We start from the raw sequence: 26,927 nt of genomic DNA, 5'->3' as shown, positions 1-26,927 counted from the left end.
ATCCCAGAGCTTCTTAAGGGACCCAGTTCCTTGAACAGAGAAACCATCCGGGGGGCAGTGGAGAGGGAACGCGAAAGGGCGGTGAAGAAAGTCACATGATCTCAGCCTCATGATTTACGGTAAGGGATAGTGACCTTTTTGGTCTCTCTCATAGATCTAATGCTCTGACTCTGATGGATGCAGCCCTGGAAACCATCACGCGGTACACAGTTTGGACCTAGGAATAGCCCAACTTGACCAAGTACTGCCGGCTATCGGAACTGCATCCAATAATACCTATACCAATCACTGGCCACCATGTCGCTATTCTCTACCGTCCTCGTCTCACCTCATAGTCGGGTTTTCAAGGAATCGTGTTACTCGAGGGGCACTGATTTGTGTGATTTGAGACGGATATGAATTTGGGATTGGAGGGAAATGGTTTATCTCCTAAATACTACCCATGATGGGCACATGCCATCTCTACACCGTCACTCATACCTCGTGTGATACAAGCATCATGCCTGCAACCCAAGATACCACACCCCTCGACAGGCCCCTGTAATCATGTTTGTAAATACCCCGACCCTAGCGGAAAGGGATCCTCTCATGCTAACTACTAAGCTGTTCTGTCCACGTGGTTTTTCCCCTCAGCCGGTCCTTTTCCGTGTTTCCGTTTCCGTTTCCGTTTCCTATCGTAGTAAGTTGACACGAGACGTCACATTGACTGTCAGTTATTCTAGACAGCATGTTACTAGTATATAGTTTCATATTATCAATGTACATATGTAAAAGAGATCATATTTTGCAGTTCAATTCCGTTCATTGAACTCCAGTGTACATTAACTTCCAAATCATTTCAGCACTATACTATCAGTGGGAACGCTTGACTTTTGCCACCAATCGCTTCAGCTCCTCGGAGCTAGACTCTTTAGAGGACTTCTTCTGCTTCTTCTTAACATCCCGGCTTTCTGTTGGGGCCTCAGTCTCCGCGTCGTCCCCGGTACGTCGGCGTTTACGGCCCTCATCCAACAAGGCCTTCATACCGGAAGTCGACTTGAACCGGGGGTTGGTAGGATCGATGGCGAAATCATGAGTGTCGTACAGACGTGAGAAACGGGGGTCGCTGACGTTGACTTTGAAGTCATCTGTCTGAGCGGGCTCCACCTTCTTGCCCTTCTTGCCCTTGCCCTTCTTCCGGGCCTGTTTCTCGGCCTTTTCAATCTCGTTCATGTCGAAGTGTTTGATGTTGACCTTTTCATCATCTACCATCAGCAGTTCCAACTCAGCCCGTTGAGCAGCTGACGCGGCTTCCTCGGCAGCACGCTCCTCACGCTTCTTGCGCCTCTCCTCCTTGCGTCGAGAACCCGCTGTAGCCTTTCCATCAGGGTCATCAAAGAAGGGATCATTGAATCCCATTTCTTCTTCCTCTTGCTGTGGCACCTCGGCTGGAGCAGCTTCGTTGTCTCCACTGTCCGCAGCGGCGTCCTCCTCTCCAGATGGCTTGGAGGCCTTGAGTTTCTCCTTTCGGCGCTTTTTACGCTCACGCTCCTTCCGCACGTACTTGTCAATTGTGCTTTCTTCGATCTCCGGTTCATTTTCGAAGATGGTATCCTTGCCATGACCACCAGCCAAGCCCGATGTGAAAGTAACCTCCATCTCGCCGACGGGGCGTTCCTCTTTGGTGCGGGTAGGCTCGGCGCTCAAACCCAGCAACGCACGCATGCGCTGTCTCTCGGCCTCTTTTTTGGACAGCTTTGTGGTCGTAGCTTCTCCTGCAGTATTATCGACAACTTCGACGCCTCCGTCCTCGTCATCCGAATCTTCGTTCTCGGAACTATCGCTACCGAGGTAAGCCTTCAGGTCGTTCTCGTCAATGTCCTGGCGTGAGCCCCGGAAGGCACGTGCCTGGGCTTCTTTTCTTGTTTTGTCATCCGCGTCCCATGTCAATTTGACCTTGCTGTGCTGCAAAGCATCCGTCACAAATTCTGTAGGTTTGTAGCCGTCAGGAATCCGGGAACACTCGTCCCGAGGCTTGTCATCGGAGAAGTCAGTGTCCTCGGGTACGAAACGAAGATCGAAGAAGTTGGCACTAGAGAGGTATTCGGCACCGTCCACCAAATCGTAGACATGCTTGGCAACCTCTTTTGAAGAAAATTTGATAATTGCGTAGTAATACCGCAGTCGGTCGAGCTGGTAACGCCGTAGCTGTGTAGAGTTGAATTCTTCGCCGTCATCAGCCTTCAGCATGGACTTCTTAATTTCCTCCTCCTCTTCATCAGAGTCAAGTTCTTCCTCTTCGGAATCCTCGCTGGTGTTCTTTTTCTTCCCAGAAGCAAAAATCTCTTTCGGGGGGCCTTCAACCTCCTCCCTCTCCATGCGCTCCTTTCCGAATTCGCTGGGGTAGACTGTGGCGTTCAAAACCCGCCCTCCAGACGGAAGGAAACTGGAGAAGACTGCCATCAAGTCCTCGGCACGAATGTTTTCCCAATCGAGGTTGACGACAGCTATCCGATTCGTCACTTCGCCAAGCGGCACATCGGACCGTTGCTGGTCCGGGAACTCGATCACATCGTCTTCCGCCTCGTCTTCTTCTTCGCTGGAGCTTTCTTCCTCAGATGACGAGGACTCGAAGCCACCATCACGGGCAGGATCATAGGAGGCAGCGTTGACCCGTTTCAATTCTTTCTGGACTTCTTCGTCGTCGTCGGCACTGTCGTCGTCCTCGTCCTCGTCCTCGTCCACCTGGTAAAACTGCTTCAATTTTTCCTTGGTATCATCTTTTCTGAGTTTTCGTCCATAGCGATCGACAGGAGCGTTACTAGAGAAATCCTTATCGTCTAGCACATGCGCAAAGCGCTTATCGAGTTTAACATGAGTCTGGCGTTTGCTAGGAAGCCGGTAGCGGGGATCAGTCTGGATGTTGGCGAATCGAGGATCCGCTACAGCGACACAAAGAGTCAGTAATCATGGTCATGGGGGTTCCTGAAAATAAGTGTTAAGCTTCCAATGCACGTACTGATCGCTGGACCGACTTCGCCTTTGGGCTTGCCGGCCTTAGACTTTTTCTTGTCTGAGCCTGCCATTGTGAGCGTTGGGAAATTTCACTTTGCACTCTACAAGCACGCAAGAAAATATTTCCAATGCCTGAATATCAATAGAGATCGTCGAATTCAGCAAGTGAAAATAGTCGAGACCGATAAATTATTTCTTTTTTCTGCCCGCCGAAGTTAGGGCGGTCAAGCACATGCATTCTCAAACCGGCCAGTCTATTTGTTACTTTCTCGAGGCCACTGTCATGCAAGACAACTTGACAACATAAACTGTAATGTATTTGCTTGGATTTCAGTAAATATGCAAGATATGTATGAGCATATCCTTGCTAAGTGTCAATCCTAGTAACGCAATACTTAGTCTCAGAAATAAATCATAGTAACCAGGTCAATATATATACTAAAAAAGAGGAACAACAAGTGAATGAACATTTCAACATCCAAAGTACCGCTTTTCTATCCAGCGCGGTTCTCCCTCTCCTTCGATGCGCCCAACAATCACATTGATCCTGGGGTATACGGCAGTAAGCCTCTTGAGGCCCCGTTCACCTGCCGCGCAAGTTACGAAAACGATCCTCCCTTGTTCCACCCCATGATCAATCAAGACGCGAACAGCCATCAGTGCAGCACCGCCACTGGACATTTGAGAGTCAATTAGTATGACAGTTGCATGCTCCTCGATCTGCGAGGGAAGTTTCAAGTAATGCAACTCCGGCTCCTCGTTGCTCTCGTTCGTTTGGATGAGTACACGACCAGTAAGACAGTCGGGAATAGATCGCTTAAGTGCGGTCTCCATACAAGAACCCCCCCGTAGAATAGCGACGGCTGATACGGTACCTTTGGGATGCAAACCGAGGTATGTGTTCCCTTGTGGTGTTTCCACATTTGCGGATACATACGATGTCATATCCAAGGCCCTGCGATAGTGATGTCAGTAAAGTAATCATAAGGCGGATATTGAGAGAGAGCACGGTACTTTTCAATCAAGATCGAAACCAGTCGATCAAAGTAGAAAATGAAATCCTCTTGCTCAGTTTTTGGGTTCTGCAGAATAGTGTTCATACCAACAAACTGCGGTGTCGAGGGCAAGACATGCACATTTGAAGGCAGCTCAACTGCTGCTGCGACCAACCCTAGCTTGCGAAGCGCTTCGGTGTGATTGTCAGATTTCTCCTGCAGCTTGCGTTGGATGTGTTTGACCACCATGTCTAAATCAATTAGTGTACAGCTCTCAAGATCAGCAGCTTCAGGGGACTGCATACCGATAGCGGTCTTGTTCTCAATACCACGCGGGATAATGATGTCTGATTTAAAGTTAACAAAAAGTCTTTAACACTTCGCAAACTCATATACCAACCTGAGATAGGGCGTTGAGGCTCCACAAATCGAGTGTAAGAAGGCTTCACAAATTCAAACCATTGTTTGATGATTCCTTCAATGTCACGCCCTCGCTCACGGACGTCGCGCAAGACTATATATTGTCAGTGGGATCAAGGTAGCACGATCAAGGCAACCCACTCCTGCGACCTAAGCACACATCCATATCTGCTTCAACGAAGATCTTGGCCGAATTAGCACTGATAAGCATAAGGATAGCGCAGTGGCTATAATACCTTCACATCCAACATCTCGACGATTCTAGGATCATGGAGCGCCAAGATACCCTCGAGAATGATCACACGAGGGGAGTAGAGGGTGGTCGTATTAGGCTGCCGCTGGTGCTCAGAAAATGAGTAAACTGGGATGTTCGCTTTCTTTCTGTGACATCCAGTCAGGTCAAAGATAAGGACTCTTGGAAGAACAATAAATTTACCCTTTCTTCAGATCACGGAGGGTCTCTACCAGAACATCGAAGTCAATCGATTCCGGGCAGTCAAAGTCATATTCATTTGCATGGGCCTTGTGATGTTGCTCGGGAGTTAAGGTCTTGTAGAATGAGTCCTGCAGGGAATCTATTAGAACAACAAGGTTTCAATTTAGATGCACCACAGTCCACAAGCTGTACCATTACAAGGATCACCACCCACGGTAAGTTCAAAGACTTGACAATCTCCATTGCCACAGAACTCTTACCGGAGCCAGAGCTGCCAGCAATGCCAATAATGCTTAAGTCCTGCCATGGGGGAGAGTATCGCACTTCGGTGGGCAAAGAATATAAAGGTGAAATTGATTCCATGGCTATGTGTGTGACATACAACGCTGTAGGTATTTTCCAAGTTGACCCTCTCCACCCCTCTGATATCGATTGTGATAGCCTTGAAAGCTGCCCAGGAGGGGGCCCACAATAGTTATGTAATCTCTAGTCCGAAAGCGGGTTAGTCGAGGTTCATTCCCTGGAAGGTTCCAAAATTGTCGTGGCTGCTCACGTGCTACATAAGCGGATGTTATATAAGCACCCGTTTGGGGCTAGCGTATTACTTTCGCTTAAGCTACTTCTTCCGCCGCAAGCTTTTCAATTCCTTTTCTCTTTCCCATCCAACCCGGTCTTCTCCCACACAGCGATTTGCCTTTCCCCATGGCCGTCGTCTCTCGGGTTGACTTCCAGCTTTACGGATAGCTTCAGATCAGATTCAAGACTGGCTGTCTAGCTCATAATGTCTGCTAATCTTGTATGCTTCTCGGCTTGACACCCGTGGTTGCCGGCATTTTAACAATATGCAGATGTCTCGCACTCCCTCGACTGCGACGCCTACTTGGCATCACTTCGAGCGGAAGCTTGAGGAGGTCAAGCCGTCCAAAACGTGAGTTACCTCTCTTTCATCCCCACTTGCCCACCACCGTGACATGATGTTCTTGAAATTAAGTTGGGAATCTCTCTGAAAACATGTGAGGAGAAACAAATTGACTTATCCTTCTGATTCACGTTACCACTGCAAAATTTTCACTCATCCGTTGAATCAATGGTTACTAACAATTATAATGCAGTGATATCAACTATTTGGTCATGGATTACCTCATCACCAACGGCTATCCTGCTGCTGCGAAGAAATTCGCAGTGGAGGCCAACATACAACTCAGAACGGATTTTGAGGCTATACAAGAACGGGTTGAAATTCGCACTGCGATTCACTCGGGTGATATCCAGGCGGCCGTTGAAAAGATCAACGAGCTGAATCCTCAGGTAAGGATTTTCCCACTAGTCTACTTCACACCCCTTGGGCCCGCTTGCTATGATTATACCAAGTTTCATGCACCACTCTTAAACTCCCTTCCGGGACATTTGCAGAAAAACAAACATCTTCAGTCCTCAGTATGAGCAATTGCCAAATATTGAATCTTACCAGCATAACCACACATAATGTCAAGTGCCATGGCTAACAAGATTTCAATAGATCCTTGACGAAGACCCCTCGTTGCATTTCGCCCTCCTGCGTCTGCAGCTGGTTGAGTTGATCCGCACCTGCATGGACACACCCGGTAGCGATATTACTCCTGCCCTGGATTTTGCGACGGCACAACTTGCACCACGCGCTCCTACAAACCCTCAGTTCTTGGCCGATCTGGAGCGGACCCTTGCCCTTCTGATTTTCCCAAGTGATAAACTGGCCCCTTCGCTTGCGTCGCTCCTAGATCCTGCACTTCGTAAAGAAATCGCAACCCAAGTCAATGAGGCAATTCTGCAGAATCAGGGTGCTCGTAAAGAGGCCCGGCTGCGCAATCTTGTGAAGACCCGGGCATACGCCGAGAAAAAGGCGCGAGAGTTCAAAAAAGACATCCCAGATACCCTGGATATTGGCTTGGTCGGCGATTCTCACGACAACAGTAACAGTAATGACCTTGCTACTAACAATCGTGACACTCTCATGTCGAACAGCAGCGACATCGATCCAATGATCTCTTAATCCCATTTTCCTCTCAAGCAGGCCTTGATTGTCACGTTTCTCCTGTCTTGTCACGACAGAATCTCTTTTTTTCGTCTTTGCCCTTCTAGCGCGGCGTCTTGGATCCACATTTCTAGGTGTTCAGGCGATAATATTTCGCTAGCTCCAATATGGGCGTTCCAGCCTTTTTCCAATACAAATGGCTTTTTAATTTTGAATTATGGTCACGCACTTCCTCGATCCTCAACACGGTAGTTCTATAGCATAACATCACTTGATTATACTATCTGGAAAAACAGGTATTGGTAGAATGGATACGAACAATACATGTATGTAACATCAACCAGAGGAGCAAGAAAGACGGTGGTTCAAAATTCAACCCGCAAATATAAATCAAGCGTCGCTATGAAAACTGATTAATAAAGCAACAAAAGAAAGATCTATAAGCGAGGTTTAAAAACAAACAAAATAGCTCCGGACTCACGCCTGCCGAATACCGAAAATAAAAATCAATCACAAATGTCTCTAGATGAACTAATGATAGAACATGAGGGGCAACATTGGCTTCCTTAGAAGCTCATGAGATCTGGAGAATGAACTATTAGCAAAGCACAACGTTGATAGAGAAGTAATGAGAAAATAAAAGACATACCTCTTCCAAATAACGCTCTCTTGGCCCAATCCATGGCCAGCATACACCGCGTGCGGAAGCTAACACTCTCAGCGAAGTAGATACTACGCCAAAGATACATAGCAATGACACCGCCACTAAAGCTCATCCCACCAAAGTCAAAGATAGCGGCGTTGCTGATGTACGCCAAGCTTCCGAGGTGCCTATACTTGAAAGCCTTGTAGACAGCCTCGTCAAGGTCACCGTAGTCGATTTCGTTGGCCTTGAGACCGGGAAGCGCGGCGGCAATCTTGGTCAGTTTACGGCCCAGGTACACACCCTGCTGGTTAGCGCGTTGAGCAGTGGCAGGCAGGGACGTGAGCTTGGTGTCAATTTGGTGCAGGAGCTCGGACAGCTCGCCGTAGTCGAGAGTGCCGGAGTGGTCCTTGTCGTACTGCTCGAAGAGCAGATCCAGGCGGCGGAGGTGGTTCGAGGCTTGTGGGAAGCGTTTCTTAACACGAGTAGCAAATTCGGTCCATTCGGAGAAAGTGAGGTGCACTTTCTCAGGGTCGCGGCCTTTTTCCCAGGCAATGGTGCGGAGGAACCTGATGATGTTGTCTGCGATGTTGTTCTGGACTGTTGAGCAGTCGCCGATTGCGTAGACGTCACCTAAGGGAGCGCCAATCACGCGGAGGTGGGAGTCTGTTTCGAGAGCGTGCTTGTTGTTTTGGCCTTCCAGTTTGTTAGAGAGTGTTTGTGAGATCTCGGCTCGGGCTAAAGAGATGTTAGTGGTTGTTAAGAGCTAGTATATTGGGTGATGGCGTTAATGAACTAACCAACTCCGGTAGACCACAAGCAAAATCCAGTTGGGATTTCTTTTACGACGGTCTTGCCGTCCTCCACCTGGGAGAAAAGAACCCGATCGCCACGCACTTCCTTGACACGGGCGTTGGTCAACACCTCAACGCCATCGCGAGTGAATCGACTCTACAATGTGTTAGTACCAGAACTAAGGGGGCTTTCGACGTGGAGAAAACATACCTCGGCATATTTGGAGAGTGCTTCGTCATAAGTGTTCAGAATGTGAGTTCGGCTTTGGATGATGTGGACAGACATCTCGTTTCGTACAATGCGAGGGAAAGAACGAAGCAGATCTTCATTTAAGAGATCAAACAGCTCAGCAGCAAATTCAACACCTGTTGGGCCACCTCCACATATGACAAAGGATAGAAGGCGTCTACGCTCTTCATCAGAAGTGGTGGGTAGACACGCCAACTCCATGTTCTCTAGAACCTTGTTCTTAATTTGACGAGCATCATCAATCGTCTTCAAAAAGTTACAGTTTTCAAGGCCCTTCACACCGTGTGGGTTTGTTACACAACCTAGTGCATAGAAATGTCAACACTTTTGAACTTGAACCTGCTCATTCTTTGGCACAACATACCGACTCCGACAACAAGCTTGTCGTATGGAAGATAGAAATTCTTTGTCTGACCATCTTGACCAATCTGGGATACTTCCACCAGCTTCGCAGAAAAATCGACATCGACCGCGGAAGCCTTGAGGAAGTGACCATTAACCCGGTCAATAATGCGCCGAACAGGTTCAACCAGCGACCGAAGACCCAAAGTTCCAACTGTAGCAGAAGGTAGCATGGGAGTAAACAGGAAATAGTTAGTAGGGGAAACAACAGTGACGTGGTAATCAGCAGGGTTCAAGTTCTTGAGGAGGGCGATGCTACCCCAGCCCGTTCCCAGGATAACCAGACGAGGCTTATCCTTCTGCTGAAGCATAGCCTCCGAGTCATAGTCGCCAACCAGCACATCGGCGATAGGCAGGTTCTTCGGGCCTCCGAGTCGAGGATTAAGAGCCAATTCCGAGACTGGAATATCCATCCCACTACCACCGTCGTGGTATGTACTAGCATCGTAGATAAAGAAAGCGACGACCACAGCGCCGGTGGTGATGATGAAGAACCCGCAGAATGTAAAGACCTTGCGTATAGCAACGATAGTACGGGATTGTTTCCAAGGTGCGACTTTAGCTGCGATTTCTGATTTGAATCGGATTGGCATGGAGGCCGGCGCCAAGGATCGCCATTGGGGGGCTGGTCGGCGACGAGCAGTGTGTATGGAGCGGGACAGAGGTTGGCGGGATGTAAATAATGCCTTCGAGACATTGACTCGGCTTGGTAATGACCCCATTGACTTCAGTGCGGCGCCGTCCGCACGGGTCCGGCGCAACATCGCGTTTAGCATTGTCATAACAGGGAGGGAGCTTGCGTAAAGGATATTCAGCGATAGAAACAAGAGACGAAACAGCTCATGATCTGTTCCCGTGCACTCAAATAACGAGCGACCTTGAAGCAACCTAAGACAAAAAGAGTCTATCTCACAAAAGTTAGGAACCCAGGACAAGAATACGACGCCAGCTATCACCGGCGACGTCATCTTAAGGATGGTCACGTGACAGGGACTACTCGGGAACCCGGCATCAAAACTCTGAACTCATACGACAGCTCCGGGCTCCATCTGTAGATTCACCGACAACTATATCTAGATAAGTCACTCTTTTTGTGTACCAATGGAAATGAACCCGTGGGATTCTATTATATACCCATAATTAATGGGGGTGGATATCGGGCCGAGCTTGAGGAAAGCCTCAAAAGCTCAGTATGTATGAAAAAGAGGGTAAACATAACCACCCATTTCGGTCTCGAAAATAAAAAATAAAAAGGCCATTCCCCGCGGAATGCTTCATGTGCAGAGGAATAAATAAACGCCGACCTCGCTTGACATGCAAATAAAAAATATAAAAAATCTCCCGTATGATGGATGATGTGGATACGCGAAATCAGTCCCAATCCAGATCCTCGTCCGGCTCAGCGCTGGACTTCTTCCTTCCGGTTGAACTCTTCCGGCTCTTAGGGCGCTTGCTGAGGTTTGAGCTGGAGACGGAGCTCTTGCGCTTCATGGACCGAGGAGCCACCGTCTCATCGATATCTCCGGTAGCGTCCAGGCTGTCCCCTTCCGCGTCCTCGTCTCCATCCACCCTGAACTCTTCATCAATGGAGAGTAGAGTTGCAAACTCTCGACATTTTTGGTACATCGCTTCCTCGCTGTCCAGGGCTGTCATATTTCTTGCAATGGCTTCCCAAAACTTGTCACCGGTTACACCGTGCACCTTGGTGGCTGTTTTATTGAGCTCCTTCGTTATGGGTTTCCCTTCTTTGTTCTTGCTGTGGGCATTGACTCCGTAGAGACGACGAAGGTGAGTTCGAGCTTCCCAAAGCATTGACAATGATGCTGCAGCAGTTGCCAACAATCTCAATGTCGCAGGGTTGGCTTGCCGCGGTATGATTGTTGCTTGAGGCATCTCAGGCGCAAACCCTGGCATCATGTCATTTGAAGGATCTAACTGAGGCGGACCAATAGGGGTGGAGGGTATTTCTGTCTCAATCGCGTGTGCAAGGATAGTGCCAGTCGAAGAAACGATACGCTCCATACACGCGATGGTTGGCACCACTTCAGCCAATTGACCGTAGTCAAAAAAGGTCAGGTTTTGGGAGATGAAGCGTGCTAGAAGAAGATGCTCTGGGGGATTGCCAGTTACATCCAGTTTCTTCAGTTCGAAGTTAATTTTGGAGCAAAGGTTTGCGAGGAACTTTTTCTGGTAACGGCTGTTGCTGATTTTGACAATCTCGAACAACGGTGCGAGCTTCGAGACGTAAGGCCGAGCAGTAGCACCATTGGAGTCGCCAACAATATCACGCTGGTAATAGAATGCCTCTTGCACAGCCCGCATGTATTCTCGCTCAAACATGGATTCGTATTGTTGGTGGAGCATTTTGTGGGTGTCGAACGCGATTTTCGCAATTGCAGGAACGGTAGAAGTCTCCAGAGAGACGAGAACACCCGCGCATTCCTTTGGGTGCACCAAGCCCTGCCTATTGATACTCGCAATAAGTTCAATGGCAGTCAGTGAATAAGTATCCTGGCGCGATTGTGCCACCTGAAGCATGTTTGAGAGGAAGTGTTGGGCGATCAAAGCAGCAGCGCCATCATTGTCGCTAGCTCTCAAAGAACCACCCAATCTGGTGGTGTCTTCCTGGGCGGCGGCTTCTGCAGTTGGCATGACGGCCTTTTCGGACTTGCCTTCATGGATGGCAAAGAAGTCTGCAAATGATCGAAGAACGATGTTTTGTAGGCTTGGGGCATCTTCCTTGAAAGCCTGAGCGAAAGTCTGCCGTGTGCGTTCTCTGCCGAATTGGCCAGGCCAAGACTGGCATATAGATCCCAGGCTTTCGAGAGCCATGACCCTCAACTCAAAGGGTGAATTTGATGCAGTGAAGGGAATAATGGAGTCAACCATCAGCCCCGCAACGGAGCCACCGCCCCAGGTGGGGAATTCACTCTTGAAATGAGATGCATACTTTTCAAGATCGCAATGCCGCCCAACACAACCTGCAATACGAATATAACTCTTGGCACGAGCCAGGATTGCAGCATGTGCAGTTGAGGAGAGATCAACACTCTTATACTGTTGCAATGGTTTCAGTACAGAAACTGTCAATTTCACCAGTCTGTTCGTATTTTGCAGAACACTGTTGATGGTCCACAAACAAGCCATGACTTCGTTCAACTCTGAACGGGCGAGCTTGGCAACACTCTTGAAAAGGTCATTCTGCACTTCCTTCAGAAGAGTGTTGTGGGACGAGGATAAGAATGGCAAGACGCAGCGATAGATAACGACAACCGATCGGAATATGAAAAGATCATCTGCGGTAGAAAGGTGTCCGATGTAAGGATGTAGGACCTCCAGCTGATCCGGGGTAAACAGATTCGCATTCGACTTGGCAAAGACGGTGATCGTCTGTAAAAGAGCTTGCTGGAATTCCTTGCTGGATCCATCTGAATCCTCCACCAGTCTCTGGAACATGGTAGAGACCATCGCCTTGCAAACTTTGAAGTTCAATGCCGCGGACTTAGATTTGTCCGAAAGGACGGCTTTCAAACAGACGCTAAGGGACTCCAGGGCAGCTTCACTGCGCTCGGTCAGGCCAACGATAAGGCCTACCTGCTCTCCGAGAGCCATTTTCAGTTTTGGCCCCTCAGACGAGGAGTCAATGGATTCGTGGAATGGAACAAGCCATATTTCTTCGAAGGTTTGGCGAGCCAAAAATGCCACGCTCTCCTCAAGATCGCCTGTGCGTTGAAGGAAACTATCGAGAATAGCCAGCTTCAATTCTTTTCGAGACGTTTTATGGTAAAGTTCCTTCAAAAGCCCAATGCAACGTTTCCGGACACCAGCTGTTTGATCAGCTGCACAGGCCAAAATGCTTCGGCATCCTTCTTCTTCGAGCTTAGGCTTCAACCCAATGCATTGTCCGATCAACTGTAATGCAGAGTCTCGAACCATAGGCGAGGCATCTGTCGTGCACCGGTGTATTACGCGCAGAACGGAAGGATCCCTGTCAAGAAGGTTCGGGTCTTTCTCGAGCATGTAGATGACACTTTTCAAGCTGCGACTGCGGACCTTGGCCGAATCACCAAGGAAAGAGGCTAAAAGAACTTTGAGAATGGTGTCGAATGCTTTGCCGAAGTTGGAATTCAAGACCGTGAGGATATAGGCAAATTTGCCATGCACGTTGGGGATTTTTTCAAATTCTTTGTGGGTCTCTAACCAGCGTGGATCTGAGAAGGATCTTGTTAAAAGGGTAACCAAATTATCAGCCACCTCATCATGTGCAATTTCTTCCTGATCCTCGGAGTTGTAATATAGGGCGCAGGCTGTTTTGGACCATTGAGCCAAGTAGTAGCCCCGCGCGCTAGTCAGTTGCCAATTGTCGGAATCCTTGTCTTGCAAAAGGTGCTCGAGTGTAATCCTATACGGACCCGTTGGAGTGATGAGGTCTTGATGATGCAGTGCACCAGAAGAAAATTCCTCAAATTGTTGTTTGAGGTAATCAGTCAATTCACTGTCGGAATCTTCTAGAGCTGGGAGCATGTGCTGAGCGGTTGCTATCAGATCTGAGATAGCAGAACCCATCCAGCCAAGTAGCTCAAGTGCCATGCTCTTCGCAGTGGCCGCGCTCTTATCTTGGTCGGTGATTTGAATCATGCGCAAGGCCAAGATTCGGAGAAGCAGCTCTGCAGCTGGCCAATCGGCCGAGCCCAGTACATTGATTAGATCCTGAGTGAACAGGTCCAGAATATTGCGGTATGGCTGGTCACCAGTTTTCGTCGAGTTCATAGCACGCTGAACGATGAAGTTCACAATGTATTGTGCGGAGCGCATAGCATTGTCGTAGAGTCGGTTAGCCTTGTTCGCTAGGCGTTCCAACGATTCGTCTGACTCGTCGTCATCAGACTCACCGTTTGCACGGTTCTCGCCATCGCCCATAAGCTCGTCATCATCGTCATCAGCTTGTGCTTTGATTCGACGTTTGGTCTTCGATCGCGAGGGTGTCTCCAACGCAGTTGTCTGAACAAGCTGCAGGACTAGTGCGGTGAGTAGCTGGATGTTTTTCCCATCTGCAACTTTGAACTGTCGGGCATTCTGCCGTGTGGTGGGAAGTTTCTCCAATGAGACCAGAATCTCATCCAGAATGAAGGGTCGCTGCTCAGGGTATTTGGAAAACACCTTTGCAAGCACATCCATTGCACCACGTCTCGCAGGCTCGTACTTCTGATATCCCAAAGCGGAGTCTTTGTCATTGTGTGCATTTTCCACAAATATCAGCTTTGCAGCAAAGAATTCCGCAGCCGTGATCGTCCCTTCGGAGACATCGATGCGAGATAAAAAGTCAGCAAAAAGAGTGAGAACTTTCTTGCTCTGGTGAACAAGAGTGCCAATGATCCGCTTCTGGGCCGAGAAGAAGTGAAAATGCTGGCTGTCTTTACCACCAGGACGCGATTCCACTGCGGGAATAATGCAATGATCAAATAGTTGATTGAGAACGGTGGGAATGGCCTCGATGAGATCTTCTGGACAAAGATCTCGCTCAGTCTGACGCCCAGACATCGTCTGCAGTAGCGTTCCGATTGCAAATAGTGCATTCAACTCATCCTCGATCTTACTCAGCCATTCCTGGGACTCAAGCTCACTGGGTGAATTGCCTAAGCCTATGTCGAGGGATTGTGCAGCAATGATTGGCTTTTCGCACAATTTTTGAATGCGGTTGAGATAATCAGACGGTATATCCTGGAGCCGATCAAACCCTGCAACTTTCCGAAGCGCTTTCTGGAGGCGAGTATGGGCATCAGATGATAGTACCAATCCATGCACCTCTAGAGATGGTGGATTCACGAAAATGGGGTTTGGTGTGTTAGAAGTTGGGGGGGTCGAAGTATCGGGTTCAATTTGGTCTTCTGCTTCAAAAACCTCGTGAAGAAGATCTTGAAGCTTTTGCAAAGCTGCATCTGCTTCCTCTTTTTGGTCCCTGAGTCGCACCGCTGCCATAGCGTCTTGGCCATGGGCTCTCAATTGAAGCTTCTTCGCCTTTGCGTAATCGCTATGTTGAGGTACGGTTTTGATTGGAATAACAACGGATAGTTGGCTTGATGAAGGAGGACGATTCTGCTCAAAAGAGGCTGAGAAAGACGCCGAGTTCGATTTGTTCGCAGCATATGCGCGCTGATTTAATGAAGCAGCTGTCTTCGCGATGAGGTCTTTACTTTCGGGTTTTGTCTTTGGGGGTGCTTCGGGATCTGTGGTCGGTCAGTCAATTAATTATGTATAAACTTCTGTGGCATCTTAGGGCTTACATCTGAATGCAATGTCCGTAGAGTTAAGCACCATCCGTGCGAAGGAACCAAGGCTATTGTGACCGGAAGTAGCACCGTCAGGATCATTTGGGCGTAACTGTTGACTTCGCGTAGGAACCCGAGGAAGCTTGAATTTGCTATGAAATCGAAATGAGTTAACTGCGCTTGAAAGACTTCAAGTTTCCTTACAATTCTGTCAGCTGGTCTCCATCCAGCAACTGTTGAATATACTCTCGAGACGTCTCTAAGCGACTAGAATCATCCTGTCCAGATTGCATTTCCGTGTCAAGTTCACCCAGTGTTTTGCGGCCTTCTTGGAGGACATGGTTTATAGAAGTAGTATTTGAAGGTCGGCCAACATCGGGGCGTAGGATACAGTCTGTGCATACAAGCCATCAGTAAATTGAGTAGGATTGAAGAGATAAAGAGAACAGACGAACCGAGACCAAAGACAGGCGCGCTAGACATGGATGAGTACTGCAGTGCTTCATCCACAGATAGCGGCCTTTGATTTTGAAACTGCATATTGGAGCCATATGGTAGCATCTGATCATGGCCGTTGATGACGACCTGCACGGCGGGTCGTCCATTATGGTCCATGGTCAATGTTAAGTTAGAAGAAGTAGGCGCGAGTCATAAAGTTGACATGCTCTTGGTAGAGACATGTCAACTTAGGCAGGCGCCTTATGATATCTCTAGATCATTTAAGTAATGAAAAAAAAAAAAACCACAACCAGAATCTGAAAGAAAATGAACTGAGCTACGAACAAATGCGCGTTCATGAATTCCGTATGGGTGACGGCACCCCTACTGCCTCCTGTGACCGCCTATCTAGAGGCTCGTGCGTCAAAAAAAAGTTGCATAGATTATTCGCTGCGTAAGGTCCGATTCGTTGTCACTCTGCTTACACCGTTGATCTTCTACAGCTTTCAGACCATCAAGTTGATTTTACACTCTATCAATATGTCTGTCATCGGTTCCTTAATTTTCTGCACGGATTGCGGTAATCTCCTACGAGAATCTACCGGCAATGCGGATGCGATTCTGCATTGCGATGTCTGCGGCACTCGGAATAAAGGTGGGTGAATAAAAAAATCTTTCTAATTCTTACCAGGCTACTAGAAGATTTATTTCTAACCTTCAATTTGCAGATACAATTCCCCAAACAACCGTGTCCGAATCCAAGCCCTCCGCATTCCCCTCAGCACTGAGAGCCAAACGATCGGCAGTCCAGACCCTGTCAGCAGAGGACCGGAAGACTGAGGCTATCATTGATCGTACATGTAACGAATGCGGGAGGAAAGAGATGTTCTACACTACAGTGCAACTGCGCAGTGCCGATGAAGGAAGTACCGTGTTCTACAGATGCGTCTGCGGATTCAAGTATGCCCACCCACCTCGAAAGCACATAATTATGCATGCCCAACAATTACTGATTACTTCGACAGGGAAACCTCCAACAATTAATCTTGGAAACACAGATTGTATAAAAGATGTGGGGAAAAGTCTATTTTTGGAGAAAGGCTGTATAACTAGCGGGACAAGAGTATTAAAATCACGACCGTCACGAGACAATCTTCTTTTTTTTTGCAAGACATCCATCATGCAGCAATGGGTGCAGCGTTATCCGGGATCAGCGCATATTGGATTTCGCCATTCTTCTCGAACTCTGCCATGTCAAGAGCAACAATGACACTGTCCCTGACCACCTGATCGGGGTCATTCAAGAATTTCTTCAAGGTCTCCTCTACACCCTCCTCCTCGCCCAGGCTACCAAGGGCCTCAGCCGCTTCGTGTCGCACCATTCCTACTTCCGACAGGTCACTCAGCGAGGCTGTAAGACTAGGAATTGAGGCAGGGTGGCAGAGTTGTCCGAACACAAAGGCAACCTCGTGGCGGAAGAGGGCAGAGGGGTCCTTGAGGCCCTTGGCCAACGCATTAACGGCGTTGACTGCTGTGGGAAGATCTGGGGGCGAGGCAAGGTCGCGCAAACCGAACATCGCACGGTATCTTTGGAACAAAGGGAGCTTTGTGTCAAGCAGTGTCTTTTCCAGGTCTGGGATGCAGGGTTCGGCGCTGGCCTCTAGGGGCATGGGTGGAGCAGGGTCGATAGAAGTGAAATCACTGTAAATCAGAAGATCTTAATGTCAGCATTTCTCTTCATGGTATATAATCTCCTGCGCAGATCGTACCTAGGCTTCAATTTCTCGGCCTTGCGCTCTTCTGAGTTCTCCCACTGAATTCGATCCACAGCGATGTCGCAAGTCTCGCGAATGATATCCAGCTCCTTTGTATCATCCCTCAGTCTCTTGAGGATGTCCAAGCTATCCGCGTATCCAAGAGCGCCCAGCGCCTCGGCGGCCTCATGGCGACACATCGCATCCTCCTCGGTATCTTTCACCACATGCTGCAAGTATGCGACGGATTCAAAGTTTTTGGTTTGGCCGAGGCAGTAGGCAAGCTCATGCTTGAGCAGGGCTGAGGGTGACGCGAAACCCGCGGCGATCGCTTCGATGGCGGGGAGGGTCTGGTCTGTAGTGGGCTGTAGGCAGGCCAGGTGCTTAAGGGAGAAAAGAGCGCGGAAGCGGCGGGCAAGCGGCTCAGATTCGGAGACCAGCACCTTGCGGAGGGTAGGAACGGTATTATCGGTTTCAGAGGCCATTTTGAGGGGTGTAGTTGAATAGGGGAGTATAGAGGTGAAAAGGAAAAGTTGTTCATCTTTTTGATCTTATCAATTTTTGGAGTGGGGTGGCGGGGCCCATTCAGGCTTTAGTTGTGCAGGGGTTTTTTGCTCGTACGTTATTGTCTTCAATGCTTCCGGCGTAAGCCCAAGCCATAACTTATTGGTAATTGGGGGTTAAACTACCTTTACATTTACATAACCATGTATCATTGTAGGTTGAAGGGTTGAGTGTGTGGGGTCTGGTAGATGGGAGTGCTGATCTTAGTATATCTAGTTTTCTCTACTTGTGCATTCTAGTGAGACCTTTCGTCTTTAAAATAAAAATTGACCAAAGAACTAAATATATGTTCGCACACTTGCTATGCACATATTTCGAGACATCTACCTCCTAAAATATACAGTTAATATTGAGATTGACGCTCGAAGGGAGCAGTTCGAAGCACCACAGAACTAAAACTAGCCTGCTTTATAGTCTTCAGCACATTCTTGCTCATAGAACCACGCTCATGCAATGAAACCAGTGGCTGCATGATACTATAGAAAGCACATCGGGATCCGAGCGCAGGTGTGTTGAGAAATATCGGGCAGTTGGAGCTACAAGCATTGGTTGACAGAATTTCCTAGGCAACTTTTGTCCAATACCATAAACTAAAATCTATGCTCATCTCACAGTACAATGTCACTGGCCTAGAACTCGATTTCTTAACTGGAAGCCTTGTATTGCACATCTAGAGACTTCCCATTCTAGTTCTATACCCTCACAGAGATGATGGTATTTAATTGAAGTTTGAAGATGCTGTATAATTGATATAATGAGTATATAGACTTGAAATTAGTAAAGAGGGTCGCGACGTCGTAGTTACATTAATTTGAACATGAGATTTTACAAACACAACATGGGGGATATACACCTACAGACATTTCAAAATAATAATAATAATAAGTCACCATATAGAAGAAGAATCGACATCGTTCCTTCTGCTCCTGGTGGTTGAATGGGAGTTGACTGGTAGTTAGCCCTAACTCATGAGGTCTAGAGAGATCTATATTAGACGCAATATATGGAAAAGCTTGAAATTGAGCTCGAGTGGTAAACTGGCAAATATGTACATAATACAGCACGAAGTCAAATCATTTGGTCTTGATATGTTTGATCTTCTTGGGCTCGTGGACGAAGTTGTTGGCATAGGACTTGGGCACGAAGCGGCGCTCGTTCGGTTCCTGGACAAAGTATTCGTAACCCTGCTTCTGGGCAAAAGCGATAGCGTCTTCCTTCGACTTGAACTTCAGGTTGGTGCCCTGCATGCTATCGGCAGACGATTGCCAGCCCATGAGCGGGTTCTCCCAACGGTGACCCCGCTGCAAGATATCCCAATCCATGCGCCAGTGGTGCTGGTGCCAAGTACCGGACTGTGTTGCGGCCTTGGTAGGGCGGTAGATACTGTGAGAGTCGTGGATTAGTGTGCGAGAGCTAGGTGCCTGGAAATTTGTCTAACGTACCGGACATTGCGTGCCTGGAGATCGGTAGGGGCTCCGGAGAGGACGGCCGCGGGAAGAGTGTCACCGGGCTCGCTACCATCCATCACGCGCTTGGGCACCGGGGAAAATTGCCTTAATTGAAGCCGAAGGGTTAGTGAAAAGATCTGCGACGGAACCAAAGGGGGATGTCGTACGAGGTGCCGTGGTCAATGGTGGCCTCATAATCCGGCTGGTGACGGGTCATAGCCTCGGAGGGGGTCTCCTTGGTGATCAGGGAGCTGTCCTTGGGAGGCGTGGTGGGAGCATCCGCGGTGGTGGTCTTCACGGAAGGAACGCCCTTGGGGGCGTTGGAGAGGAAACGGGCATTGACAGGCGCAGAAAGTCGGCTGACCCGAAGGCCAGCAGCACCCCCGATTCTGAAGAGCGACATTGTGTCTTTTTGGATGCGGGGAATGGTCGTTGCCAGTGAGGACTCCCTTCAAGTGTGGTTTGGTTGCGAATTACAGGCAGGTCACGACACCACCGAATCGGGTTTAGCCGGGCTTGGCAAGCCGAACACCCGCAGGGTTCGGTTTGTTCCTCCTTCCTCCTCCATCAGCTTTCTTTGGTTCACTTGCGTCGCGAATCAACGTAAGTCCACGTCTCTGCCACCCTACGGATGCTCATTGAGAGCCGCTATATTTAGTGCGACCAATTTCTGACTCCATTCAGCCTAGACAAGATGAGCTACATTGCCCGCCGAGGTCTCTCGACCTTGATCCCCCCCAAGGTGAGAGCACCCCCATTGATGACTATTTGTAGTCGTCCGACTCCTGAAATGATGCTAATTGTCCCTCCAGGTCGCCTCCCCTAACGTGAGTTACACCCGCGTTGCTATCTTCGACTAAATGCATCCCTTCCACACCCGTCCCGCCCCGAAACCGTTTTTCGTGAAGCCCGCGATTTGATTAAAACGTCGTCTTTCTTCCGCCTTCATAACTGACATATTCTCAATAAAGGCCATCGGTGCCGCCCAGGATGCCGCCCGCATGGAGCGTGTTGTGACCTTCTACGCTGGTCTTCCCCGTGGCCCTGCCGCTGCTGTCAAGCCCACCGGCCTCATCGGTCGCTACCAGGCCCGCTACTTCAACGGCAAGAACGCCTCCGGTGTTCGTACGTATTCTTCATCTGTCCCCTTGTATTGATACAGGTACTAATCTTGATGCAGCCTTTATCCACGCTATTGGCGGTATCCTGATCCTGGGTTACAGCATGGAGTACTACTTCCACCTGCGTATGTGCTTTCCAGCTATTAAACTCCTTATATACCCTCTTTATAGTTGGGGAATCACTAACTCTGGTTTTTTCGACTAGGTCACCACAAGAACCACCCCCACTAAGCTTTCCCTTCCAATCAAATAGGTGGAGGATTGATGTATATACTGGATCCTCTGTCCTAGTGCAAGGGAAAACTGTGGTTTTAGCGAGAATCTTAGAATCTCACTGTGTTTCAATATTCAGATTTACTATACTTTGTCATTTTGTCGTAGGTGTAATAGATTTGGAAGTATAACATATAGCATAGAAGCTTGAGTGACGGGCTCTTTCCGTAGTTTTTCACTACATACAAACTTCTCACCAAATATCAAGAACGTCCGGACAATTTACCATTTACAAGTAACGACAGCATCCGACGGAATCATCGTCTAAACCGATCAAAACATCAAAAAACCAGCGCTTTCGAAGAGATAGATCTCAAGGTGTGTGGGCAGACTTCACAACTTTCGTACGGGCCACGCTAAACCGAAAGCAGCGACCCTCAGCTTCAACCCGAGTTGACTCTTGAATCTCGTATCATCCTCCCTATCTTTGTATCATCAACCGTCCTTACGCATACTCCCTCCCTCTTTGCTCTAATCCCATCCTGGGACCTCTTGGGCTGCGGATTTCCCAAGACACACGCGCCTATCGATTCCGCGATCGTTCGCTCCACATCGAGCCCAACCTCACACGGGCTTTCTCATCAACATCCGAGAGAGTTGGTCGATACTATCGCTGGTTGTGATATCCCATATATTCAGGGTGCAACCAGTCAAGGAACCGGTGCAACTGTGGCGATCCTTGGTATCTGACGATAGGTATGTCTTTGGAATCTGGCATGTTCGATCTGCAACTACCTACTACGTCCCCGGAACTATCTTTCCACTGTCAGGGCACTTGGCTTACATGGTCGCAATTATTGTATGGAACAGAATCAAGTATTGTTATGGCAGAGCAGATCAACCGCGATGTGGTAGATCAGACCCTGTCGGGCGGCGAGCCTTCGCCTTCCGACGTTCCTGCGAGCACCAACGACAATCTATCTGCTGGAGGGGACGCAGGGAAGACCGAACATATCGCAATGACCACTACATCGAACAACTCAAACTTGAATGATCAGCAAAACCATGAGAAAACGAACACTCTTGACTCGCGGGGAGAAAAAGCCACCGGTGACAAGGACGCTGGAGGCTCGACGACGGTGAGCATCGCTTCTGGATGCGCTCCAAAGCACTTGCTAATACGGGCGCAGGATAATTCTAAGCAGGGCGCCGGAGTTGTTGCGACTCGAGTTCTTGAACTTAATGGATTGGCCTCGGCATCGGATGGCGGAGAAGATACAGCATCACAAGGTGGTTCGGAATCGGATGCGAGCCGATCAGATGGTAGGAATCTAACTCACAGTGGTTCAGTCAAAAAACCATCAGGATTCAAGCCCGTCTCATTTGCCAAGTTTTCGGTAAACAAGGTCCCGGGGGCTCCAGCACCGCCTAAGGTGCCCGAGAAAGGTATGTTCTTTGTCAAACATTTATCATAGTTGGTTCTAACTTGTTCAGTGCCAACCTCTACAACACCACTCGGTACCCCACAGCCAAGTTCTCGACCCCGCTTGGTTGCGAAGACTACACTCGGCATGCGTGATTCGTTTTCGAAGACTGGAGCAGGTGGAGGCAAGCCTGGTGGATCAGGGCCTGATCCAAATCAAGTGTGGAATAAGAACAGACGTATGTATTGGTCATTCTTTACAGTGGAGTCCCTTAAACTGACATTGATATCTGTATAGCTGTTGTGCCCGCTCCTCCGAAACACTTGACCGACGAAGAACTGAAACAACAATACGGAATTCATATGACTTCTCGTATCCAAGAAGATGGGGCTGTTAGCTCCGAAGCAAAGTGGGCGGATATTGATGACGATGAAGATGATTGGGCCCCTGAGACGATTGAGTGGACAGATGGAACTAAGGTCAATCTTACTCAACCTCACACCGAACCCCCGCCGGCTCCTAGTCATCGGGAGCCCAAAGAGAAAGAGCTACCGCCCGTAGAGTCGAGCATTGCGAAGGAGCCTGCCAAGGTTGCGCCGAAGCCAGCTATATCAATGGGATCCCGGGCTATGGTACTCAAGGTTGGAGCGAACGCTGAACGGCAAGCGAGAACTGCGAGTGCTTCTTCTAACGGTACAAATGACAAAGTTCCGTCTAGCTCTACAAGCCCAGCACCGCCATCCAAGTCTCCTTGGGCCGCTCTTCCTCCTGTCGAGAGAGTGTCACCAGTGAATGCCCCGGTTCAGCCTCACCAACAGCGCATGCCCGTGAGGTACTCCCAGAGAGATGACGGCCATCATGCTCCAATGGCACCACCCAAGGAGATTGCAGCGGATGATTTCAACCGTGCATGGAAAGATCAGTCAGATTTGCCTCAGCTTTTCAATCCTCGATCTTCCCAGTACGAGCCGGTGGCAGAAACCAGGAGAGGATCCTGGCGTCATGATCAACACCCCCGTGCTCCTGCGGTTTTGCAGAGACCAAACGATCATCCAGGTGGACCGGCAGAGCCATCTGCTGCATTCCAGACGCACAGGTCTAGCCATCAGGATGGTATGGGCTGGGGTGGTCGTCGTCGCACATCATCAAATGTGAGCGGAGGAAGCGGGGGATTTGGCCGTAGGATGTCAGTTGGCCGATTTGATGCCCCTCCGAGATACAATGATGCTCGAAGAGGCTCTCAAGTGAATGGCATGGGTGATTCAGCAATAATGGGTCACGAGCAGCACCATGGCAAAGACGAGACTGCTCCGTCTGGCCCAAATGGTACAGCACGTTCAGCTGTTGATGTAGGTATGTCTCCTGTGGAAACACAGCGAGCGGTTCCTCAAGCTCCTCAAGTTCCGCAAGAACCCCAGGAGGACCCTGTTGCTCTGCAAGAGCGTATTATGAAGGAGAAACGTCTAGAGGCGCGGCAACGAAGAATCGAACAGGAGGAGAAAGAGGAAGCGGCTAAAAAGGAGAGGATTAGGCAACGTCTCGCCGCAATGGGTCCTGCGCCAGAGAAGAAAGCCCCCGAAACGCGCAAATCCCCTTCTCTTCAACCTCAACCTCAACCCCAACCTCACTCCCACCCTCATCATCCTCCCCAAACTCCCTCCCAACTTCCTATCCAACCCATCCACTCTATTTCTTCACCACCCAAACCTCCTGTTCCAGAACCCAATCGGGAACCAAAACAGTATGGTATGATGAAAGTGCATCATCCCGACTCTGTCAAGAAACTCGTTGGTGCGCATGACCGGACATCTGAGAGCAAACATCTCAATCGACGTGTCTCATCACCCCATCAAGAACCCCATCGTGACTCTGCGCCTTCATCTACCTCACACCTCAAACCTGAACCTCACTCACCTGTCCAGAGCAAGGCATCTGATCCAAAGTTCGACGAGCACGGTACTCAGTGGCAAGGCAATTTGACTTCTACTTCGCCGTGGTCTCATCCTAATATTGCTGTGCCATCTACATCGGCGAAAAATCTGTGGAAACCGTTTGGCAGTGACCGCACTCCAACTCTCGGTAACGGCATCTTCGACCAACCTCTGGGAACTTTTGCATCACGTGAAAACCCTCTAGGCCAACTCGGCTTAGATTCGTCAAATATGCCTACACCTCCCAAGTTCTCTGCTCCTAAGGAGACAACTGATTCTTTGCCGTCACCTGAGGCACGTCACCCCTCATTTGAACCCCTCAATCCAATTGGACGCCCCGGCCCAATCGGACCGCCGAGCACACGGAATGCTCGTGCCATCAACGACTGGAATAACTTCCACGAGAACGCCTTGGAGAAGGAATCTCAAAACGCAAAGGAGTTCTTGCAGCGACTTAATGAAAGACAGAAGGGAGCACCAGCCCCGCCACCTGCGCCCGTGGTTTTCGCTGAGACTTGGAAGAAGACCCGTGCAACTGAAGACGGCAGGCGAGTCATCACCCGGGTCACCGAAAGAGTCGTGAACAATGAGGACGACATCGCGAAGGCCAAGGCGACCGTCAACCAGCAGTCCAACCCTCTCACAACTCTTGATACTCCTATGGACAGCCTCAACGTGTCTGACATCGGCGTTCGTCCAGCCGGTAATGTTTCTACCAGGAGCTCTCGGTTCTTTCCCCCGGCGTCTGAACAGTCAAAGCGCCAGGTCGCAGAGAAGGAGCGCAGCAGTCCTTCGCCTCCTCCCCCTGAGGAAGTTAGCCACCCCGCCTATTACGGAGACGCGAAGCGACCCCACGTTAATCTTCCGGCTCCTAAGCCTCCCAAGCCCGTTGTTAAGCTGCCCCCAAAGGCCATTGGTGCCCCGGCGCCCCCGCCAACATTTGCTTCTATGGCAGCTGCGCCACCGCGTAACGTAGTGCCTCCTTCTACCACGGCGCTGTCGTGGCAGGACAAGATCAACGGCCTTTTCGGCAAGACCACTCCTACGCAGAAGAAGAGTGTCTTAGCTGTAACATCAGCTACCAAGGAACCTCTGCCTGTTCATGCTACTGCCGTATCTGTTTCTATTCCTCAGACCAAGATTGGCTCACAGGCTGGCGATGGCGATTTCGCTGTTCGACAAGTCAATGAACAGGATGAGATGTTTGAAGACCGCGAACCAGGCTCGCTGCCTGCTGTTCGTGTGCCGAATATGGCGCCGCAGAATTCTTGGAGTGCAACTCGTCCGTCAGAGCGAACCCGTGGAAAGAACTTCAAGCCGGTCCAAGCGCAGACTATTCAGCCGTTCCTGGTTGGTCACAATGATCGGGACAATCATGGGAATACCCGGGCTTCGGTTCTACTTCCAGGCGGCTCTGAACCCAAAGCCGTGCTCATCCAACGCAAGGCTGGCCCTCCTCGAGGCCGCAATTCCAATACCAATGTCCGACCCCGCAAGGGAATCAACAAGTCTGGTGAAGTTTCTGGTAATGGCAACAAGAAGCCTACCTTTAACACCGTCCCACGACAGCAACCCCGTCAGCGGTCGGGCTGGAGCCCAGAACCGCCCACTTCTCGTTAAGAAGTTTCGGTCTTGCTATCACATGGTTTATCTTAAAGCGTTTCCGGTATCTTCTTTCTGGTTCATCTTGTCTCGGAGGCGAGAACTTGGGGTCATTCTTGCCAACTCCTAATCAACGTTTGTTTTCGACTCTTGTTGTCGCCCACCCCGTTGCTCTTTTCTCTTTTCCGGAGTCGGGCCCACAACTCCGATTGTTCCTCTACCCCCCCCCCCCCCTTCACGCATTTGCGTTTCTCATGTACTTGTGATTTCCGATTTCTCGCCTATTGTGTCCCCTCCCCCGGACCCATTCAGGACTGTGCGGCCTTTTTGGCTTTCTATGTGTGGATGACCATCATCTGCCGATTAAACGTCCTGTTTGCGCAATCTTTTCCTGAGTGGTGCATGCTTGTTCCGACCTAGCAGTATCACATTGCCTCATGTTGCCGAGTATTCAGCGAATCCGCACCGATACTTCCCAAGAGAATTCTATTGTTACACAATTCCATGTTTTTTGACCAGTGTAGATGTAGTCTCCAGCTCTCAACATAGGTAAAGAAACCTCCTTGCTGCAGTGTGCCTTCATCCCCCGAATCACATGTATTCCTCGTCAATGTATTACTTCCACAGAGTGCTCAATCTCAAGCAAATCCATCTACGAAATGACAGCGTTGTCCCTATCACACTTCTCCCGGATGTGGGTCAAGCAAAGGAATAGATTGCCAGCTTTGACCTGTTTTAGAACAAGCTGGTAACTTGTGGAGTGGAAGAGATCGAAGCGAAGAAACATGAACTTCTGGAGGTAGTCTTCAATTTCCCGTGGTTTTTTTTTTTTAGCCTGTTCGCGTTATCAGCCTCCTCACTCCATGTATGGACATGTCCAGTCATCTGTCATTGTCTTATGCCGCCTAGTGTCAAAGTGTGGTCATGAATCTCGTTTGCCAGGAATATACATGAAGCATGCAGCAAGAATGGAGATATGATCTTGACGATTTGATATTCCGAGTAACGAAAGGCTTTTAATTAAAAACAGGATCAGAATAAGGAAAAGAGAGTTAAATAATTTACACAAATGATAGGTATCAACCGAGGAAAGCCCTTAGAAGGCTCAAGATAAACGCCCCGTCCCTCGAATACGCCGCCCAGATCAACCGCAATGCCAAAACAACCGACTCAACGCAGACATGGTGACACCTATGATACCACAAGTCCGAATATGAA

The 26,927-nt window shown here is 49.3% G+C and overlaps 10 protein-coding genes across 10 annotated transcripts; 4 read left to right on the top strand and 6 right to left on the bottom strand.

Annotated features, from left to right (window-relative positions):
- Positions 1 to 852: 852 nt before the first annotated feature.
- Positions 853 to 3,065, bottom strand: N7537_008226 (pre-rRNA-processing protein ESF1; the record flags this gene model as incomplete). The annotated part of the gene is made up of 2 exons (XM_056899281.1): positions 853 to 2,921; positions 2,999 to 3,065. The coding sequence occupies 2 exons, from the start codon at positions 3,063 to 3,065 to the stop codon at positions 853 to 855; spliced, it is 2,136 nt and encodes a 711-aa protein (XP_056751357.1).
- Positions 3,066 to 3,465: 400 nt separating this feature from the next.
- N7537_008225 (uridine kinase family protein) lies at positions 3,466 to 5,208 on the bottom strand (the record flags this gene model as incomplete). Its single annotated transcript, XM_056899280.1, has 8 exons — positions 3,466 to 3,949; positions 4,009 to 4,240; positions 4,295 to 4,336; positions 4,390 to 4,503; positions 4,551 to 4,593; positions 4,646 to 4,790; positions 4,846 to 4,973; positions 5,038 to 5,208. 8 exons carry the CDS (start codon positions 5,206 to 5,208, stop codon positions 3,466 to 3,468), a joined length of 1,359 nt encoding a protein of 452 aa, XP_056751356.1.
- A 418-nt stretch (positions 5,209 to 5,626) lies between these two features.
- On the top strand, positions 5,627 to 6,874 carry N7537_008224 (glucose-induced degradation complex GID8; the record flags this gene model as incomplete). The annotated part of the gene is made up of 4 exons (XM_056899279.1): positions 5,627 to 5,641; positions 5,694 to 5,773; positions 5,958 to 6,153; positions 6,365 to 6,874. 4 exons carry the CDS (start codon positions 5,627 to 5,629, stop codon positions 6,872 to 6,874), a joined length of 801 nt encoding a protein of 266 aa, XP_056751355.1.
- A 518-nt stretch (positions 6,875 to 7,392) lies between these two features.
- On the bottom strand, positions 7,393 to 9,727 carry N7537_008223 (putative NADH-ubiquinone oxidoreductase 64 kDa subunit; the record flags this gene model as incomplete). The annotated part of the gene is made up of 5 exons (XM_056899278.1): positions 7,393 to 7,439; positions 7,506 to 8,237; positions 8,300 to 8,450; positions 8,505 to 8,845; positions 8,908 to 9,727. 5 exons carry the CDS (start codon positions 9,725 to 9,727, stop codon positions 7,423 to 7,425), a joined length of 2,061 nt encoding a protein of 686 aa, XP_056751354.1. The 3' UTR covers positions 7,393 to 7,422.
- Positions 9,728 to 10,316: 589 nt separating this feature from the next.
- N7537_008222 (putative sister chromatid cohesion protein Mis4) lies at positions 10,317 to 15,829 on the bottom strand (the record flags this gene model as incomplete). The annotated part of the gene is made up of 4 exons (XM_056899277.1): positions 10,317 to 15,172; positions 15,230 to 15,366; positions 15,419 to 15,608; positions 15,670 to 15,829. The coding sequence occupies 4 exons, from the start codon at positions 15,827 to 15,829 to the stop codon at positions 10,317 to 10,319; spliced, it is 5,343 nt and encodes a 1,780-aa protein (XP_056751353.1).
- A 180-nt stretch (positions 15,830 to 16,009) lies between these two features.
- On the top strand, positions 16,010 to 16,818 carry N7537_008221 (DNA-directed RNA polymerase I core subunit RPA12; the record flags this gene model as incomplete). Its single annotated transcript, XM_056899276.1, has 3 exons — positions 16,010 to 16,307; positions 16,381 to 16,612; positions 16,678 to 16,818. The coding sequence occupies 3 exons, from the start codon at positions 16,010 to 16,012 to the stop codon at positions 16,694 to 16,696; spliced, it is 549 nt and encodes a 182-aa protein (XP_056751352.1). The 3' UTR covers positions 16,697 to 16,818.
- A 12-nt stretch (positions 16,819 to 16,830) lies between these two features.
- N7537_008220 (deoxyhypusine monooxygenase) lies at positions 16,831 to 17,891 on the bottom strand (the record flags this gene model as incomplete). The annotated part of the gene is made up of 2 exons (XM_056899275.1): positions 16,831 to 17,353; positions 17,422 to 17,891. 2 exons carry the CDS (start codon positions 17,889 to 17,891, stop codon positions 16,831 to 16,833), a joined length of 993 nt encoding a protein of 330 aa, XP_056751351.1.
- A 1,152-nt stretch (positions 17,892 to 19,043) lies between these two features.
- On the bottom strand, positions 19,044 to 19,821 carry N7537_008219 (ETC complex I subunit; the record flags this gene model as incomplete). The annotated part of the gene is made up of 3 exons (XM_056899274.1): positions 19,044 to 19,353; positions 19,413 to 19,523; positions 19,586 to 19,821. 3 exons carry the CDS (start codon positions 19,819 to 19,821, stop codon positions 19,044 to 19,046), a joined length of 657 nt encoding a protein of 218 aa, XP_056751350.1.
- A 22-nt stretch (positions 19,822 to 19,843) lies between these two features.
- On the top strand, positions 19,844 to 20,770 carry N7537_008218 (F1F0 ATP synthase subunit f; the record flags this gene model as incomplete). Its single annotated transcript, XM_056899273.1, has 7 exons — positions 19,844 to 19,856; positions 19,898 to 20,021; positions 20,103 to 20,160; positions 20,231 to 20,245; positions 20,390 to 20,543; positions 20,599 to 20,664; positions 20,745 to 20,770. The coding sequence occupies 7 exons, from the start codon at positions 19,844 to 19,846 to the stop codon at positions 20,768 to 20,770; spliced, it is 456 nt and encodes a 151-aa protein (XP_056751349.1).
- An 866-nt stretch (positions 20,771 to 21,636) lies between these two features.
- Positions 21,637 to 25,727, top strand: N7537_008217 (uncharacterized protein; the record flags this gene model as incomplete). The annotated part of the gene is made up of 4 exons (XM_056899272.1): positions 21,637 to 21,891; positions 21,943 to 22,198; positions 22,247 to 22,414; positions 22,474 to 25,727. The coding sequence occupies 4 exons, from the start codon at positions 21,637 to 21,639 to the stop codon at positions 25,725 to 25,727; spliced, it is 3,933 nt and encodes a 1,310-aa protein (XP_056751348.1).
- Between the last annotated feature and the right edge of the window lie 1,200 nt (positions 25,728 to 26,927).

This window comes from Penicillium hordei, assembly GCF_028827395.1.
Source record: "Penicillium hordei strain IBT 12815 chromosome Unknown utg000004l_segment0_segment0, whole genome shotgun sequence".
Taxonomy (NCBI): domain Eukaryota; kingdom Fungi; phylum Ascomycota; class Eurotiomycetes; order Eurotiales; family Aspergillaceae; genus Penicillium; species Penicillium hordei.
Note: the sequence above shows the minus strand (reverse complement) of the source record. Positions and strands in the feature narration are given on the sequence as shown.